This window comes from Pleurodeles waltl, chromosome 2_1 (genome assembly GCF_031143425.1).
Source record: "Pleurodeles waltl isolate 20211129_DDA chromosome 2_1, aPleWal1.hap1.20221129, whole genome shotgun sequence".
Lineage (NCBI taxonomy): Eukaryota > Metazoa > Chordata > Amphibia > Caudata > Salamandridae > Pleurodeles > Pleurodeles waltl.
Window position 1 is genome coordinate 180,912,265 of NC_090438.1, and position 18,765 is coordinate 180,931,029.

Genomic DNA, 18,765 nt, shown 5'->3' on the forward strand with positions numbered 1-18,765 from the left:
GACCGAGGGCCTCAAGGCGAGAATCCTGACGCGTGTCTCCGAGCTCCATTAGAAGGGAAAAAGGATGAGCCTGCTGGGGATACCTGATATAAGCAAAGCAGTGCAGGTGCATGGAAAACTATAAAATCCTGAATAAAGTCACTGTTGCTGCCCCTTACCTTCGTGTCGTGTCTTCATTATACGAGGCTGACACCTCCTGGACAGATTTACACCAAACCAAGCAAAGGCACTCCTCTGAGTAAAGTTCTAGTTTCATGTCATGTTTGGTGTAATTCCGTTCAGCATTTTTCTTGTTGCATAGGACGGTTCTGCATTAGACTTAACATACCAAGAACATTTTTTGGAACGTTTTATGCAGGTTTCTCAAATGGAGCAAAAGCTATAAGCAAAATTCACCCTTTCAAAGTAAATTTAGACTCCAATCATAACTACAGAATCACTATCACCAGCTCTATAATACATCTATATGCATCTATTTATATGTGTATATGTATAAGTGTATGTTTGGTACCTTAATAACCTCCTGAAGGTCTGTTTTAAAATAAACCTATCATAAGATAGCAAGAGAAGGGGGAAATGATTGTACAGCCTGCAATTGAGCTGCATGGCTTTTTCCTGCAGGAGGCAAGCAAAGTTTCAGTTTTGCATTAGCAGGTTTGTTACCTACCCTTTCTTTCCTTGGAAATTCACTTTTTCGAACAAAGTGGCTAATAAATGGAGTATTCTGCTCCCATGTATTCCGGTTTGTTGGCCTGTCTCAATGTGATGGACAGTTCTGGTGGTAAATACTGTGTTACCATTTACACTGTCACAATGTGAGTATTGTTAGTCCTATGAGGTTAGTACTGGCAGACCTGGTATGTCTAAAGCTGAGGTCAATGGGAGAAGAACATGGTCTGAAGTTGCTCTCAGAAGCAAGAATTTACACTGGAGGAAGCATGAAAGACATAGAAGGTATTCTATGTAGAGACCTTAACATGCTTGGATAGACTAAGCCCATTTCAGTATTTTAGGTGCTGTGGGCAGGTGTGGAGAGTGGCGAGATCATATAAAGCTTCCTGTGCCCCTGAATGATTGAGTTTAGTTAAATAGCTTTGATGGGTCCTCATCAACAGTCCTTAAGGTAAACCCACCTTAAGGACTGTTGATGAAGACCCGTCAAAGCCTTTTTTATAAGTGCCCCAGAAGAAGGAGCGTTGGAGAACTCAAAGCTCCGAAGACCCATGGCACAGTCACCGCTGTCCCCAATCAGATCAGTCCCAGATAGGCTCGGAACACACAGGGCCATATACAGGTTTGCGTCAAAAAAATTAGCGCCAGCTAACGCCATTCTGAAGCGCCATGCGGGCGCCGTATTTAATCAATGACGTTAGCCGGCGTTAGCCGCCGGCGCTGCCTGGTGTGCGTGAAAAAAAACAACGTACACCAGGCAGCGCCGGCGTAGGGGGATATGGAGCTTGGGCGCCAAAAAATGGGGCAAGTCAGGCTGAGGCAAATTTTTCGCCTCAACCCGATTTGCGCCATTTTTTTCGACTCCCAACCCCCATAGAAATGACTCCTGTCTTAGCAAAGACAGGAGTCATGCCCCCTTGCCCAATGGCCATGCCCAGGGGACTTATGTCCCCTGGGCATGGTCATTGGGCATAGTGGCATGTAGGGGGGCACAAATCAGGCCCCCCTATGCCACAAAAAAAATAAAAAATAATACTTACCGGAACTTACCTTAATGTCCCTGGGATGGGTCCCTCCAGCCTTGGGTGTCCTCCTGGGGTGGGCAAGGGTGACAGGGGGTGTCCCTGGGGGCATGGGAGGGCACCTCTGGGCTCCTTCCGAGCCCACAGGTCCCTTAACGCCTGCCTTGTCCAAGCGCTAAAAAACGGCGCAAAATCGGCCGTACGTCATTTTTTTTGACCCACCCACTCCCGGGCGTGAATTTTGCCCGGGAGTGTAAATACGGCGCACATGCCTCGGAGTCACTTTTTTAGACGGGAACGCCTACCTTGCATCTCATTAACGCAAAGTAGGTGTCCACGCTAAAAAATGACGCAAACTCCATGGACTTTGGCGCTAGACGCGTCTAACGCCAAAGTATAAATATGGAGTTAGTTTTGCGACGGAATTGCGTAAAAAAAAAAACGACGCAATTCCGGCGCAAACAGAGTATAAATATGCCCCACAGTGTTTCCTATCCCGTCCCAGAGAGTGCATAATGAGGTAATGAAGCACTAGGTAGATTGAGAAGATGTGTGAACCAGAAAGGTCAGTCTGAGGCTGTTTTAGGTCAGGGACAGCAGCAGGCAGTAAGAATGAACTGAACGCTATGTTCTAGTCCCGCTCACAGTTTGCCCAGAGAAGAGCATTATGGCAGAGTCCATCTTGTGGTGGCCTTAGGAGCATGGGAGGCTGCTGTTATGTTACTACTGACAGCAGCGGGAAGTAAGAGAGAGTAGTGTGTTGTGTCTTAAGCCCTACTCCGTTCCACCCCAATTTGGTTAGTGTTTGCTGCATGCATACCCAAAGAGCCTTTGGGGGGATCGGTAAGTGCCAAGTGGTAGAGGATGCTGTTGACCCAGTGCCAAAAAAAGGAGAGTGGAATTTTAGACATGCCCTGTGTGACAGCACACCAGACACACATATAAGTGATGCAGATCTTGATCCTTGTGGTTGCAATTTGCCAGCAAGACAACTTGCTGTGTTGCGTCAAATGGAGATAGCAGGAATGCACCATATTTAGTAAGATATGGGCCATTCCTCCTCTCTCTCGCTGCGCTAGTGCACTGAGTTCTGCCTAGCGATAATGCAGGCACCCTTACGCCATCATCAGGATTGTTTTTTGTGCAGGAAGGAATATCTTCCTGCACAAAAAACAATCCTCAGATGCTTTTTCCTCTTTCTCTGTTTGCTGCAAAATGCTGCACACGTAGAAAGAGGAAATAACAAGGAGAAATAAACATATTTCTCCTCATTTGTGCCTCTCGTTTAGGATGGCGCAGCATTTTGACGCATTCCCAGGTTTATGATTCTTAGTGAGTCTGGGGATGGGCCAAAATCCATGGGTGGTTGCAGGGAAATGCCCAGACTCCTCCCTTGGAACGCCTTTCCATCGCAGAGTAACACAGGGCAGCGACTTGACCTTCCTTGCATTACTCTAGTTTTACTAAGTCACGCAGAGCCACGCAAGGTAGTTTTGCGTGGCATAGTAAATCTTACTTAAGGGCTTGCGTCGCTTTGCGTGACGCAAAGGCAATGCAAGACCGTAGTAAATCTGGGCTTGGGTGTAGGTGGGAGATTTGATTTTCTGGCAAGGAGGGGGGGAAACAGTTGTCTAGGTCAAGCCAGAAAATTAGATTTCCTATTTCTCCTGTTTTGGCGTCTGGATGGGGCTCACGGACAATAAACATTTCATTAGACAGAGACAGTTATTGTTTGAGTTAATGGTGACTAAAGGGCCTTTATCCTTCGTTTTTGGGTGATAGATTGCCATAGAATGAGTGGAGGATTTTGAAATATGGTGCTTGATCTCTACGTCATGAAGAAGTTTGGCATTAAACATATTCAATGTATTGCACATTCAACGTGCTGCCTACTGTAGAACATCACTAAAGTGGTGTATAGTTCAGACCACCGTATGGTTTCTATTCCTGAACCTAGGCAAAAAAAGCTGGAGCTGACCTTTGCTAGTGAATGTGTCTGAACTCCAGGACCTGCGACTGAACAGCAGGAGTCAAGCAAACTAAAAGTGACACATAACATGTCGTAAATATCACTCTGTGCAAAGATTAATTGTAATCAAATGCCGAATTCATTCAATTTTTTCTGCAGGATCTAAGACCACTTTATGAAGGAAAATGTGATTATTTCCCCAAAGGCGCTGCCTATACAGAACAAACTACTGAGGTGAGTGTTATCAACTCTCTTTTATAAATTAAGTAGGTGCAGTGATCCCTGTTGACCTGTATTTATGTATTCATTGTGATGGCTGGAAGAGAATAAGTGATGTCAGAACTCGTGTTAGCAAATGGGATATCCCAGAGTGAAAAAGGCGTGGATCATCAATTTGTGGTTGACATTCCTGTTCAAACCGGTTTTAGGGAACATACTAGTATAGTCCTATCTATGAGACATTTTTCAAGACATTCTTAATAAGGTTCGTTTTTTATTGGTTTACTGAAAAGATTGTAAACAAAACTGGAAAATTAGTCTGTTGGACGCTGGAGACAATGCTGAAATAGAAACAGACCAAGTAGTGGATTGTTTTATTCATGACTGTGAGGAGGAGATTTCCCATCTTTAGCGTCAAGGTGAGGTGCCAGGCAAATGAATGTAGAAGGAGGAATTTTTCCAAAGGCAACGTTCCCCTCAGATCACATTACTGATTTATGCAAATGGAGTCCAACCAGTTCTCCTTACTGGTTTCAACAATGGCAAACCACATTCAGTCGATAGATAACTGAGTTCCGCTCATTGTTCCATGTGCAATCATCTCCCTGCTTGGTCAGGCAAATCAGTTTCTTTCACTGGTTTAACTGATGTTTCTGTTTTCAGCATCTCAAATGTCCGCTTCAGAAGGTCTTTCCCCAGCCACCTTTCTCTTCCTCAAGAAGATACTTTAGTTAATTCATTGCCCTGTTTCATGTCCCCTCCCTTTCTGTTATTCAATACCTTCCTTCCCCATGCCCGCCCCTCTCTGGTGATAGGTTCCTTTGACATTTTTCTTTTATTATCATCTCCTCGGAGACCTTCCTTTAATCCTGTGTCGTGGTGTTGCTGAACTGCTTGAGGAAATGGGACTTTCACCAAGAATAAGAGGGGCTTTGACAAGGTTGACACAGCTCTGTTAGGACTACAGTAAGTGGGATTTGATGGTGTTATTCTTCCATCTGGCTCTAACTTGGATGCATAAGACTGCAGGAGAATTAAACCGGTATCTGGCCGTGTTTGGACTGAAGTGTCAGATCAGCAATCAGGCGTCTTGTGCAGAAGGACCGAGAGAGGATGGAATCGTATGTGCCCACAGCAGCATTTGAACTGATAGGGGAGCGTGTATGAAACCTGGTTAGAGTTTACTTTGGGGCTCTTGGGGCCACATACTCTCCCACTAATTTTTCCTAAACTAAGGAAATAGGTTACCTTTCGACTCCTCATGCAGGTTAGAAAGTCACTGGAGTGAACAATGTCCTTGCAATGTTGTGCAGGCAGGAACTACCTCAACCCTCTGGAATTAGTACCCTTAAGTGTAGCCAACCATACTAAGGAAGCATGATCAGTGTCCGATGTAAAGGACCCGACTAATAGTAACAGAGAGATTTTATACCTCATGGGCTGGCTCTCTGAGAATAGTTTGGCAATATAGCAGAAATCCAAAAAAGTATCTTTGAGCATGGTATATTTTTGAATGACTTGAAAATTTGGTGGCCTGGGGATGAAGAATTCAATTTCCTTCTCTCCCTTCCTTCTTACTGATTGTCCCTCTCCTCTGGGTTACTTGTATGATTGGGTCCCGTATAAATCCACCAACAATGGGCTAAGAACAGGGGGGCAGCCAGCTGGGAAAATATGCTAACCATCAGAAAGCACAAAACTCAGAGCTAGAGCGCTTGGTGCTTGGTCTTTAATCCCCTTAACGTTCCTGTCAACCTCTTACGTCAAAATGCGGTTGAAAGCAGGCTTTTATCACTTTACCACTGCTAACCAGTGCTAAAGTGCATATGCTCTCTCCCTTTAAACATGGTAACCTTGGATCATACCTGATTGGACTATTTAATTTACCTATAAGTCCCTAGTAATGTGCACTATATGTGCCCAGGGCCTGTAGATTAAATGCTACTAGTGGGCCTGCAGCACTGGTTGTGCCACCCACTTAAGTAGCCACTTTACCTTGTCTCAGGCCTGCCATTGCAAGGCCTGTGTGTGCAGTTTCACTGTCACCTCAACCTGGCATTTAAAAGTACTTGCCAAGCCTAAACCTCCCCTTTCTCCACATATAAGTCACCTCCAATGTGTGCCCTAGGTAACCCCTAGAGCAGGGTGCTGTGTGGGTGAAAGGCAGGACATGTACCTGTGTAGTTTACATGTCCTGGTAGTGTAAATCTCCTAAATTCGTTTTTGCACTTCTGTGAGGCCTGCTCCCTTCATAGGCTAACATTGGGGCTGTCCTCATACAGTAATGAAGTGGTAGCTGCTGATCTGAAAGGAGTAGGAAGGTCATATTTATTATGGCCAGAATGGTAATCCCAAATCCTGCTGACTGGTGAAGTTGGATTTAATATTACTATTCTAGAAATACCACTTTTAGAAAGTGAGCATTTCTTTGCACTTAAATCTTTCTGTGCCTTACAATCCACGTCTGGCTGGGCTTAGTTGACAGCTCCTTGTGCATTCACTCAGACACACCCCAAACACAGGGTACTCAGCCTCACTTGCATGCATCTGCATTTTGAATGGGTCTTCCTGGGCTGGGAGGGTGGAGGGCCTGCTCTTACACAAAGGACTGCCACACCCCCTACTGAGACCCTGGCAGACAGGATTGAACTGAAAGGGGACCTGGTGCACTTCTTAGCCACTCTTTGAAGTCTCCCCCACTTCAAAGGCACATTTGGGTATAAAACAGGGCCTCTGCCCTACCTCATCAGACACTTGCTGGAGAAGAAACCTGAACCAGAAACTACATCCTACCAAGAATAACTGCCTGGCTGCTCAAAGGACTCACCTGTCTGCTTTCTACAAAGGACTGCTGCCTTGCTGTTGGCCTGCTGCCTTACTGAACTCTTGTCTGGCTGTAAAAGTGCTCTCCAAGGGCTTGGATAGAGCCTGCCTCCTGTTCCCTGAAGTCTCAGGACCAAAAAAACGTATCTTTTCCATTTGGACTGTTCGTGCGCCGAAAATTTCGACGCACAGCTTGCTCCGCGGCGAGAAAATCAACGCACGCCGACGCTGCTCGACGCGACGGCTACGGGACGACCGGAACTTCGACGCACGGCCTCGCATGGACAACGCCGCCCGACTTCCAGAGGGGAAATCGTCGCGACGCCTGCCGTGAGAAAGAAAATTCCACGCACAGCCTCCCGGAACGACGCGCAGCCGGAAAACAAGCAGAAGAATCCACGCACAGACCCCGAGACATCTGTTAATCCCGCGAACCACAGAAAGAGACTGTCCACTTGCCGGAAAACAACGCACGACTTCCCCGCTTGAAAAATAATGACGCAAGTCCGTGTGTGCAGGGGAGAACTCGACGCACACACCATTTTTCCACGTATCTCTTCTTCTGCGGCCCTTTCCACTTTAAACCAGGTACTTTGTGCTTGAAAGAGACTTTGTTTGCTTTTTAAAGATATAAGACACTTTATATCATTTTCAGTGATATCTCTACAATTTCACATTGCATCTTTATTCGTTTTGACCTGCAATTATCCAGATAAATATTATATATTTTTCTAAACACTGTGTGGTGTATTTTTGTGGTGATATATTGTGTTATGGTATGATTTATTGCACAAATACTTTACACATTGCCTTCTAAGTTAAGCCTGATTGCTCGTGCCAAGCTACCAGAAGGTGGGCACAGGATAATTTTGGATTGTGTGTGACTTACCCTGACTAGAGTGAGGGTTCTTGCTTGGACAGGGGGTAACCTGACTGCCAACCAAAAACCCCATTTCTAACAAGGTCAAACTGTGGAAGGCTGCTTTCAAGAAAATCTCAGAATGATTGGGTGTCAAAGAAAAACATGGAGAAATTTGTATGGTATGTTATATGTGTTTGTAAAACACATAATTCACCACAGAGGGTATCCTGGTGCTCAAGCAGGAGCTGTATGGCCACGAGCCAGGGCTGGAGTTAGGCGAAGAGCCAGGTTTTCAGTTTCTTAGGCAATTCAGGAACTGAGGAGGCTGCCTTGGTGTAGAGGCCCAGGTCGTTCCAGGCTTTAGGAGCAAGATAAGGAAAGACATCTGTGGGGTAGGTGTGTGCAAGTAAGAGACTGGATGAGATTAAATATCTGGTAGGTTTGTGGAAGTGTATGCGGTTTGCATGTGTGCTTGAGAAATTTGAAGAAGGCTTGTTTGTGGATTGAGAGCCAGGAGACCTCTTTGAGGCGCGGGCTGATGTGAGCGCAGTGGGTTGGAGGTTGAGGGTTAGCCTGGTCCATGAGTTATGTATCATCTGGAGTCTTCTTTTCAGTTGAGGGTTGATTCCAGCATAGAATGCATTGCTGTATTCCAACTTGCTGGGGATTCTGACTTGTGGGACTGATGTGGGGTGCCATTTGAAGACCTTCTTGAGCATCTTGGGCGTCGGGAAGCAGGAGACAGAGACTATTTTCAGTTAGCTGGTCATGGTGAGTTAACTGTAAGTGAATATTTCGAGGTTCTTTGTGTGGGTTACCAAAAGGGTGTGGGTCTGAGTTTGTCTGGCCACCATGTGGAGTCCCAAACCGAGGTGTCGTGCCGAAGATTACCACTGGCGCCTTGTCTGTGTTGAGCTTGAGTCAGTTGGTTTTCCTTCATCTGGCGACTTCGGATATGCATGTAGAGAGATTGATCTGGGTGTTTGGCATCTTTTCAGAGAGTTACAGTATAAGCTGGGTGTCTTCAGCATAGGATAAGGTGTTGATTCCATGGGCCCAGATGTATTGGCGAGTGAGGTCATGTAGATGTTAAACGGCGTGGGTCTGAGTGAGGATCCTTGTGGAATTTCACAGATGAGGTTTTATGGCATCTGCAGTGGGCCAGGCTCACCGACTGGGTGCGACCTGTCAGGAAGGAGCAGATGCAGCAAAGTGTGGGTTCATGGATGCAAGCTTTGTGCAGTCATTGCGAAGTGTGTGGACTGCAAGGTGGTTGCGGTTTCGTCAGTGGTGATGATGTGCAGGGTAGTCATCTGGGTATTGGTTGAGATGGGCAGGAGGGCTTCAAGGGTGGAAGGCCCAGTATGAGCTCAAAGTTATTGTGTGGTGATATTGTTGCTGAAGAATAGGGACAGCTGGGTGCAGGGGTCCTGAGTGGGGGTTAGGCTTGTGTAACTTACAGCTGGCGGGGTGAAGTCTTTCACTACCGTGCAGATTTCCTTGGTGCCGTTGGTGATGCTTTTGATAAGGCTGGTGAGCGAGGAGCTTTTGGTGGCTGTAAGTTGCTGATGGTTGCATCTAAGGGTGGAATTGTAGGTGCTGTTGTCAGTGTTGTTCTGACTCTGTCTTCATCTGCACTCAAGTTGCTTGCAGTAGCGTTTGGTAAGTTCTTCCAGGTACCAGCCTGCTCGTTGGTTGGATCTCATGACTTTTTTGGCTTTGAGAGGAGCCATAGTGTCAGTCCAGGCATTGAAGTTGGAGATGGATTCGGTGATGGTGTTATATGTCGAGACCAGTGGTGTAAGAGTTTGAGAATTAAGGATGCTTCTGAGATCGTTCTCCAGTCTGGTCATGAAGATTTGGTGATGGTGTTTGTTTCTGTGGTGGTCTGGGATTGGTATGCAGAAGTTGCCAAAGATGTGGTCAGAGCAGGTGATCAAAGTGGGCTTGTCCACTGTCATGTTGCTGAAACTGGTGAAGATGGGGTCATGTAGGTGTTAGACCTGTTAGCCTTAGGGGGTCTTCCCCCAAACGTTTTGCCTCCGCCTCCATTTTTGCTGATCACCTTTTTGTTGGCCTTTGACTGCGCTCTTTACCACTGCTAAGCAGTACTGCGGTACATGTGCTCACTCCTTAAAACATGGTAATATTTACTTATCCAGAACTGGCATATTTTATTTACTTTAAAGTCCCTAGCAAAGTGGTATAACATGTACCTAAAGCGTGTAAATTAAATGCTACTATTGGGACTGCAGCACTAATGTACCACCCACTTAAGTAGCCCTTTAAACATGTCTCAGGCCTGCCATCACGCCCTGTTTGTGCAGTTTTTAAACTGCCATTTTGACCTGGCAAAATAGATATTTTGCCAGGCCCAAACCTTGCTTTTTAAAACGTATAAGTCACCCCCTAGATCAGGCTTAATCAGCCCAGATGACAAGGTGCAGTGTGCGTAAAAAAGTAGGACATATACTTTTACATTTTACATGTCCTGGTAGTTAAAAACTCTTAAATTAGTTTTTCATTAGTGCAAGGACTACCTCTCTCATAGGATAACATTGACATTACCTTATAACCTTTAATAAGCTGTAATGTTCAAATGAGAGCCGGTAACTTGTTCATGTTTGGTGACTTAGGAATTGTAATGAAAAATCCTCTCTCATGGTAAGGTTGAATATTAAATTACAATTTTTAAAAATGCCACTTTTATTAAGTTGGTACTTTTCTGCCTTAGTCATTTAGGCCCTTGTTTTGTCATTGGCGGTAAAAACCGCCCTACCGCCGCAGTGACAGCTGCCAAAATACTGTCACTGCGATTACCATCCGTCCACCATATTATGATCACTGCCAGATGTCCACCACAAGAAGTGCAGAAATCCGACAGTGATCATACTGGCAGACGGTGGTAAGCTGGCGCTACTACCACCAGCACCGCTATGCCTGTTGAACGCTGCCAGCCATATCATGACCTGTGATATGGCCTGGCGGTGTTCCTTCCCGTTCCCTGGCGGAAGACCACCTAGAACAAGGTAAGTCGGGCTTCCGACAGGGGAGGGGGTGGGGGTGTTGTGTGTGTGTTTCTGGTTGTGTGCATAAATGTGTGAGTGTGTGTGTGAATGCGCTATGTGTGTTGTGTTGTTTGCATGGTTGTATGCGTGTGAGTGATTGTGTAAGAATGTATGCGAGCATGTCTGGAAGTATGCATGTATGAATGCGTTTATGCCAGTGTGAGTGACTGGGTGTATGCATGGTGCGTGTCTGTGGGTGTGTGCGTGTATGGGAGGTGAGGGGGTGTGTGAGGATCAGAGAGAGTAGAGGAGCGGTGAGAGGATCAGACGGGGTGGGGGGCAGTGAGAGGATCGGAGGGGGTTGGGGTAAGTTTGGATGGAGGGGGCTGGGTGGTGTCAGGTGTGTGTTGGGGGGTGGGAGAGCCGCCTACCGGTGAAAGGGTAGGAATTCCCTGTCACCGTTAGGGCCTGCTGCCATGTTATATTTTTGCGGTATGTACCTCCATCCTTTTGGCGTTACTACCGCCACATTATCACTCACCGCCAGGATCATAATAACCCCCTTAGTGCCTGTAGAATTTCCCTGGGTCACATGACTGGGTTTAAGTGACAGCTGGGCTTTGGGTGTTCCTCCTAGAAAGCCCCACACAATAGAGAACTTAGGTATGCCTTGATAGGCCATCACTGGTAGGATGGGAAGGCAGAGCTTGGCACAGCCCTACTTAAACTTGAATAGGCTATGTCCTGCCTCTACACAAAGGGCTGCATACCCGCTGTAGTTAGTATGCAGCCAGGGCAGGGAATGAAGGATGCCTATAAACTTCAAAGGGAAACCTCTAGAGGCTTCTCCCACCTTCTAGAGGAAGGGTACCAAGTATAAATATTCGACCTCAGGCACCAACTCCTCTGTAATCCTCTGGATCTATGGATACTATGTCAGAAAAGACTGCTGTGCTGCTGAAAGAACTGCCACTCTGCTGGACTGCTGCTCTGAAAGACTTCTGGCCTGCTGTGCTGACTTACTGATTTCTGCCCTCCTGCCTACGTGAGAAGAACTGGAAGGGCATCCGTGGAACCCAGGACTCCTAAGTGACTTCAAGGGCTAGCTGGCTGGCCTCCTTACTAGAGCCACGAGGACAGAAGACTCCAACAACCTTGAACCTAGCACCTGGACTCTGAGTCTACCCTGCAAATGTGGTGCCACCCCAGTTTCGGACCTTAAGGTGCTCTGCCAGACTCTGCGAATCCAGCAGAACCTATGCATCTCCCTGCTGCATGGTGCAATTCCAAGCAGAACTGACGCATTGCCACTGCTGCATGGATCGGTTCCATCGCAAAGACCTGCATTGCAGCCCATTTCCCCATCGGAACCGCCGCTGTGTGACGCATCCTTGGTGCAGACCCTCATATCCCTTGTCGATGGCAGCTTCGAGGACTACACTGGACTCTGCATTGACCCAACTGCATGCCACATCCTGGATGCCAGACTTAGCATCCCAAGCCCTCATCCACTGGATCCTCAATGAAAATGCAGGATCTCGCACTGCAGCCTCACCTCATCTCAGAACCGACGTATCTCGTCATCTGCACTACGCATCTTCAATGGGGACCCTCACAACGCTCCACAAACCAGGATTGAAGGTACTCTTGTTCAGCAGAGTTAACTGGGCCCTTGTAGCTGGCCTGCTCTCCATCCTATTCGGCCTGAACTTGTGATTTTGTCCCTATCCAGCGCAACCAGATATCCACAGTTGGTACGCTCTGCTTTTTGGCACTGTTCTTGCTAAAATCTTTAAACCTGCATATCTCTGTTTCTACAGATTGTTTTTTTTTATTGTTTTAGTCTTGTTTTATTTATTAAAAATTACTCTATTTTTCTAAACTGGTATGGGATCCTTTATCTTGTATTTTCACTGTGTCACTGTTTGAAGTGCTGCACAAATACCTTACACATTGCCTCTGAGTTAAGCCTAACTGCTCTGTGCCAAGCTGCCCAAGGGTTGAGCAGAGGTTAATTTAGGGTTTGCTTGTGACTTCTCCCTGATTGTGATTCCTGGTTGAGTAGGGTTTCATCCCCTCAACCAACAACCCAATTTCTTCCAGTAGGTGTTTAGTAGCACGTGTATGGGAAATCCGGTGATGTCACTTCCTGTGCAGATGGATAATGGGAAATGAATCCTCATGCTTGTTTTTTTCTTTTAAAGAGAGTTTTGCTTGGAAACCAATGATGCCACTGTGCAGATGGATGATGGAAAAAAACAATAATGTCACTTCCTGCACAGATGGGTAATGGGAAATCCGGTGATGTTACTTCCTATACAGATGGATGATGGAAATGGGTCCTCTTGCCTGCCTTCTTCTTTTAAAGATGTTTTGGTTAAAATTCAATGATGTCATTTCCTGTGCAGGTGGTTGATGGGAAACATCCAAGACAGTTTTGAAAAATAGAAAGTTCATGATTCATAAGGTTTCAATGAAGTTGTGTGGTTCCTAGCTCACTTGCCATATATCAAAGTATGCCATTACCAGAACTGTGTCAGAAAACACCTTTGGATGTTTGCTTTTACTCCTTGTTCTTGAGGTGTAGTACCAGAATAATGTAATCAGAAAATTGGTTGACGTAAATAGCGTGTCCTAAATAAAGTTTAGAAAAATACCAACCAAATGAAGTTAGTAATGGAAAATGTACGTATAATAAGCCAATATTTTTGTAAACATTATTTAGGATTTGATATGTATGTCAGATGATATTTCTTTAAAGATATAAGAACTTTGGAATGTTGACAGCTCCACTGAGGACAGTGGAGTAGCTCCGAGCTTATAATGGCTGGTATTAGTCTGGAGCTTGAATATTCCAATGTTTGGCTTCATGTTTTCTCCCTTTAACATTTAACCTTAGTGGATAGAATGTTCTAATAACTTTGTAGCCCTTCCGCCTTGGGCTATACTGGTTGTTAAAAGCCCTCTCCCTCGTTACAGGCCCTCACCTGCAGCCCGGGACTCAAGGCTATATTAGAACTTTGGAATCCACAGCCTTTGCCTTTCTCTTTCCTCTGCCTCTCCAAAATATATTGAGTGGGCAGGGGAAAGCGGGAGGCAGAGGTTATGCTGCAGGGCACACCATTCCTACTCCCATAGCTCACAGAATCACTTGAGCTTGGGAAGGATGGAGAGGGAATACTGCTCAGCTCCTTGGCCTCCCTGGCCCAGCAGAATGGGAAAAAGCAGTTTAGCCGAGTCCAGAGAGAACCAGGGGCTGACTTCAGCTCCAATTCACAGCTATTGCTGTGTGTTCAACAGCTAACAGCTGTGGGCCTGTGTGTGGGTGTTAGCTGCTGAACAATCACAGCAAGAGCCGTGAATCAAAGGCTGCGGAACTTCAGGAATTTCAACCACCTTAAGCACTGAGAGGCCTTTGTTTATATAATTAGGACACTCTGCCCTCAAGGGGCGGAATGTTCTAATATCCTACCGTAGGGGGCTATACTGGCCATTAAAGGCCCGCTCCCCCGTCGCTCCGACCTTTAACGCTGGAGCTCGCCTTTATTGATCGGTATAGCCAGCTATGGTGTGCTGTAAAGCTATATTCTGAAATACAAGTGTTGTTACGAATTCTAAATAAGTATTTATTTCTATTCTGTGTTTAGTAGCATGCCTGTACTGAGATACCTCTATCTTTCTCAATATTTCCCTCTCTTGCTCTCTGCATTTGACTCTCTCTCTCTCTCTCTGTCACACATACAATGACAAACACGTACCCACATCCCAGGTAACAGCTACCAGCAGACCAAATAACACAAAAGCTATTCAAAGCCAGCTTTACCTTACAATTTTAGACCAGGGCAAAACAATTGCATTTACTCGTGGCAATACATTGTATTTTAAAATGACTTTCTTTCAGAAAAGCACATACCAGTGAAACAGTGTATCACATGATTATCTTCATTGTTTACAGGTCTCTTGTCCATTGTCGACAGGTCCAACCTGCACTCTTCAAGTAAAAAGCAATACCTGCTACTGCTGTGACCTATATAACTGTGGAAGGTGAGCATGTGGCTGCTCTGGTGTATGTTATTGTTCTGCATTAGTCAAGGTATGTTTCTGCGCAATCTGCATTGGATGTTTCTGTTACTAAGGTACATTGTCTTGCTGCCCTGACTTGCTCTTTGGTACGCCTCGCACTTCCTTTGATATCCCTGGGATTAAGGTCGTGGAGGTAGTGGCTGTAAACTAAAATGAAATATGCTCTTACATGTGTAGTTATCTCTTTGCCTTCTGGTGTTTTCACTACGTGCCATTCTAAACCTCAAGAAGATTTTGGGGGGATAAGAGTGAGAGAAGGAGTATCAGAGGTCAACGGGTTGTGACTTCTGCAAACCAAAGCATTTTGGTGAAATGTTGTCATGAGAAGGGGCTATGGTATGAAACTATGCGTGGTTCGAGTACAGTGGTGGCATGCAGGTGTGGTGATTAATGTGATTGATATTTCAGGGACTTCCTGTCTGTGATTTTCACACGTTTGTTTATGTTTAGCATCTTTCGTATTGAATAACAAAACCGACAATGAACAACACAACACTAAACAGTAAACCACCCTCTAAACCAACACAGTGTCTATGGTGTAAAACGGCCTATAGGTCTTAAAGAATTAGATATAAGTAACCCAAACCTTTGGACCGTATTCTCGAGGCAAAGGGACCTGACACCAGGCAGTCATCCAAAACATGAAGTTGTAACCACCATGCACCAGTTAGAATTGATGAACATCTAAAGATTATTTTCCATTTTCAGAACTTATTTACAGATCCTTTGGTCATGTTTTTGCAGCTGCAATTTGCAAGACTTATGGCCTTCCATGCGCTTCTGTCAACCAGCCAGATAATGCATCATTACCTGGCCCTCCAGTAAAAATCAGCTCTTTCCTACCTCGAGAAGCTTGCTGTTCCTTAAATTTGGCTATATGATCAGCAACAGAAACGTTAAACCTCTGTCCATTGAAGAATATGTTTCTTTTTTATCTGCCTCACCTATCTCTACGTTATGTTTGTCCGGTCTTCTCATTGATGTTAGATCTAGTTTTGCACTTTTTCCTCTTTAAAGCTCTGCTGGGAAGGATGAGGGCTTGCGTAAGCCAAGTTTTTTTTCTGGACTCTCCTGTTTTTCATTCAGGAGACTTGAGGTGAAATCACATGGGTAATTATCTCTTATTTTAATAGGGATCAATCTAGATCCCCCCTCACCAGCGTTTCTGCAATTTTTCCCATATGTCAGAATGACATTATTGTTTGCGCTGAAATAATGCAGAAGTCCAGTTGATAGCAGCTGCTTGTTCCACAGACGTCTCTGGAGTCTCAAGCCGATTCTGTAGGTACAAATTCTACTCCTACATTACGTCTATAGTCTCCATCTTATTGTTCATGGAGGCTAACTTCATTGTGAGCATTTTATGTAGTCTACCTAAGAACTGTAGAGATTGCACCTGTGATCTGCTCAGGCGCTGCAGCCTTCCTGAAGTCCTCTTTGCTGGTTACACTTTCCTGCGAGTTGAAGTGCACCATCTTTGCCTCTTCTTATCTCAGTCTTCCATTACTGCAGTTTGCCTCAGGAGACACCAAACCTTTGCAGATGAATCACAACTTGACCTCCTCTTCCATCAGGTGCTCTGCATTTCTTCTCCAAAGATGTGCTGCTCATCCTGAGCAGCACCAAGCTCTCAAGATGAGGTGTGAGCACAGTCTGTCTTCATTTGCAGACAAATGGGAGTTCTGAGCCTAGCTGCAGTCCTATGGGCTATTCTCCGTCCCCTTTCAACTCCCAAATGCTGTAGGAAAGTACCATCTTGCCTGGCATGTTACCCCCACATTTCACTGTATATATGTTGTTTTAGTTGTATGTGTCACTGGGACCCTGCCAGCCAGGGCCCCAGTGCTCATAAGTGTGCCCTGTATGTGTTACCTGTGTTATGACTAACTGTCTCACTGAGGCTCTGCTATCCAGAAACTCAGTGGTTATGCTCTCTCATTTCTTTCCAAATTGTCACTAACAGGCTAGTGACCAATTTCACCAATTTACATTGGCATACTGGAACACCCTTATAATTCCCTAGTATATGGTACTGAGGTACCCAGGGTATTGGGGTTCCAGGAGATCCCTATGGGCTGCAGCATTTCTTGTGCCACCCATAGGGAGATCTGACAATTCTTACACAGGCCTGCCAGTGCAGCCTGAGTGAAATAACGTCCACGTTATTTCACAGCCATTTACCACTGCACTTAAGTAACTTATAAGTCACCTATATGTCTAACCTTTACCTGGTAAAGGTTGGGTGCTAAGTTACTTAGTGTGTGGGCACCCTGGCACTAGCCAAGGTGCCCCCACATTGTTCAGGGCAAATTCCCCGGACTTTGTGAGTGCGGGGACACCATTACACGCGTGCACTATACATATGTCACGACATATGTATAGCGTCACAATGGTAACTCCAAACATGGCCATGTAACATGTCTAGGATTAGTAAAGGTAAAACACTACCTACTATCCCTCCCTCTTCAGTGGATTCAACTTCTGAGGAAGAAGAATTTCCACCCTGTGCAGAACCTACACCAGAGGAGCTGGAAGCAGACACTGCTGAGCTTTTGGGTGAAGGGGGGCCTGCCAGGGAGGAGCTGAGTGTGGCACAGCATACCTGTCCCACACTAGAGGGTCTAAGGCAGCAAGCTGTCAAACAAGCAAATGGGGATGTCAGTGACTCTCACAGAGTTTACTGGGAGGATAACCTTTTGTATACTGAAGCAAGGGATCCAAAACCTGGAGCTGCCAGGAGATTGGTGATTCCTCAGGAATACAGAAAGTTCCTCCTAACTCTAGCCCACGACATTCCCATAGCTGGACATTTGGGGCAAATGAAAACTTGGGACAGGCTTGTCCCCTTGTTTCATTGGCCTAGAATGTCAGAGGACACAAAGGAATTTTGTAAGTCCTGTGAAACCTGTCAAGCCAGTGGCAAGACAGGTGGCACTCCAAAGGCACCCCTTATTCCTCTGCCTGTGGCTGGGGTTCCCTTTGAAAGGGTAGGAGTTGACATAGTTGGCCCCCTTGACCCTCCTACTGCTTCAGGCAATAGGTTTATCTTGGTGGTAGTGGACCATGCCACCAGATATCCTGAAGCAATTCCTCTAAGGACCACTACAGCTCCTGCAGTGGCAAAGGCCCTCCTGGGAATCTTTTCCAGGGTGGGCTTCCCAAAAGAGGTGGTATCAGACAGGGGAAGCAATTTCATGTCTGCTTACTTAAAGGCCATGTGGAAGGAATGTGGTGTGACATACAAGTTCACCACACCCTATCATCCACAAACAAATGGACTGGTTGAGAGGTTTAATAAAACTCTCTAAGGAATGATAATGGGACTCCCTGACAAACTCGGCAGGAGATGGGATGTCCTGTTACCTTGCCTCCTTTTTGCTCACAGGGAGGTACCCCAGAAAGGAGTGGGCTTCAGCCCCTTTGAACTCCTATTTGGACACCCTGTAAGAGGTCCTCTAACACTTGTGAAGGAGGGTTGGAAACAACCTTTAAAAGCTCCAAAGCAAGACATAGTGGACTATGTACTTGGCCTAAGATCTAGGATGGCTGAGTACATGAAAAAGGCCAGTAAAAACCTTTAGGCCAGCCAAGAGCTACAAAAGAAATGGCATGACCAGAAGACTGTTTTGGTTCAGTACCAACCAGGGCAGAAAGTGTGGGTCTTGGAGCCTGTGGCCCCAAGAGCACTCCAAGACAAATGAAGTGGACCCCACATAATTGTTGAAAAGAAGGGTGAAGTCACCTACTTAGTTGACTTAGGCACTGCCAGGAGTCCCCTTAGGGTGCTCCATGTCAATCGTCTGAAACCCTACTATGACAGGGCTGATCTCACCCTGCTCATGGCATCAGATGAGGGACAGGAAGAAGAGAGTGACCCTCTCCCTGATCTCTTCTCTTCCACAGAACAGGATGCTCTAGTGGAAGGTGTAGTACTGGCAGATTGTCTTACTGCTGAGCAGAAAGACCACTGCATAAATCTCCTGGGTCAGTTTTCTGAACTCTTTTCTACTGTGCCAGGCACCACTTCTTGGTGTGAGCACACTATAGATACTGGAGACAGCTTGCCTGTCAAAAGTAAGATCTATAGGCAGCCTGACCATGTCTGAG

The 18,765-nt window shown here is 45.9% G+C and overlaps 1 protein-coding gene across 2 annotated transcripts in view; it reads left to right on the forward strand.

Moving 5' to 3' along the window:
- Nucleotides 1-18,765, forward strand: part of TMEM255A (transmembrane protein 255A) — a 251,261-nt gene that overhangs the window by 172,834 nt on the left and 59,662 nt on the right. For both annotated transcript variants that reach the window (XM_069212129.1, XM_069212119.1), the window contains exons 5-6: nucleotides 3,823-3,897; nucleotides 14,531-14,619. In XM_069212129.1, coding sequence (XP_069068230.1) covers nucleotides 3,823-3,897; nucleotides 14,531-14,619 — 164 coding nt within the window. The remainder of the gene's footprint in view (nucleotides 1-3,822; nucleotides 3,898-14,530; nucleotides 14,620-18,765) is intronic.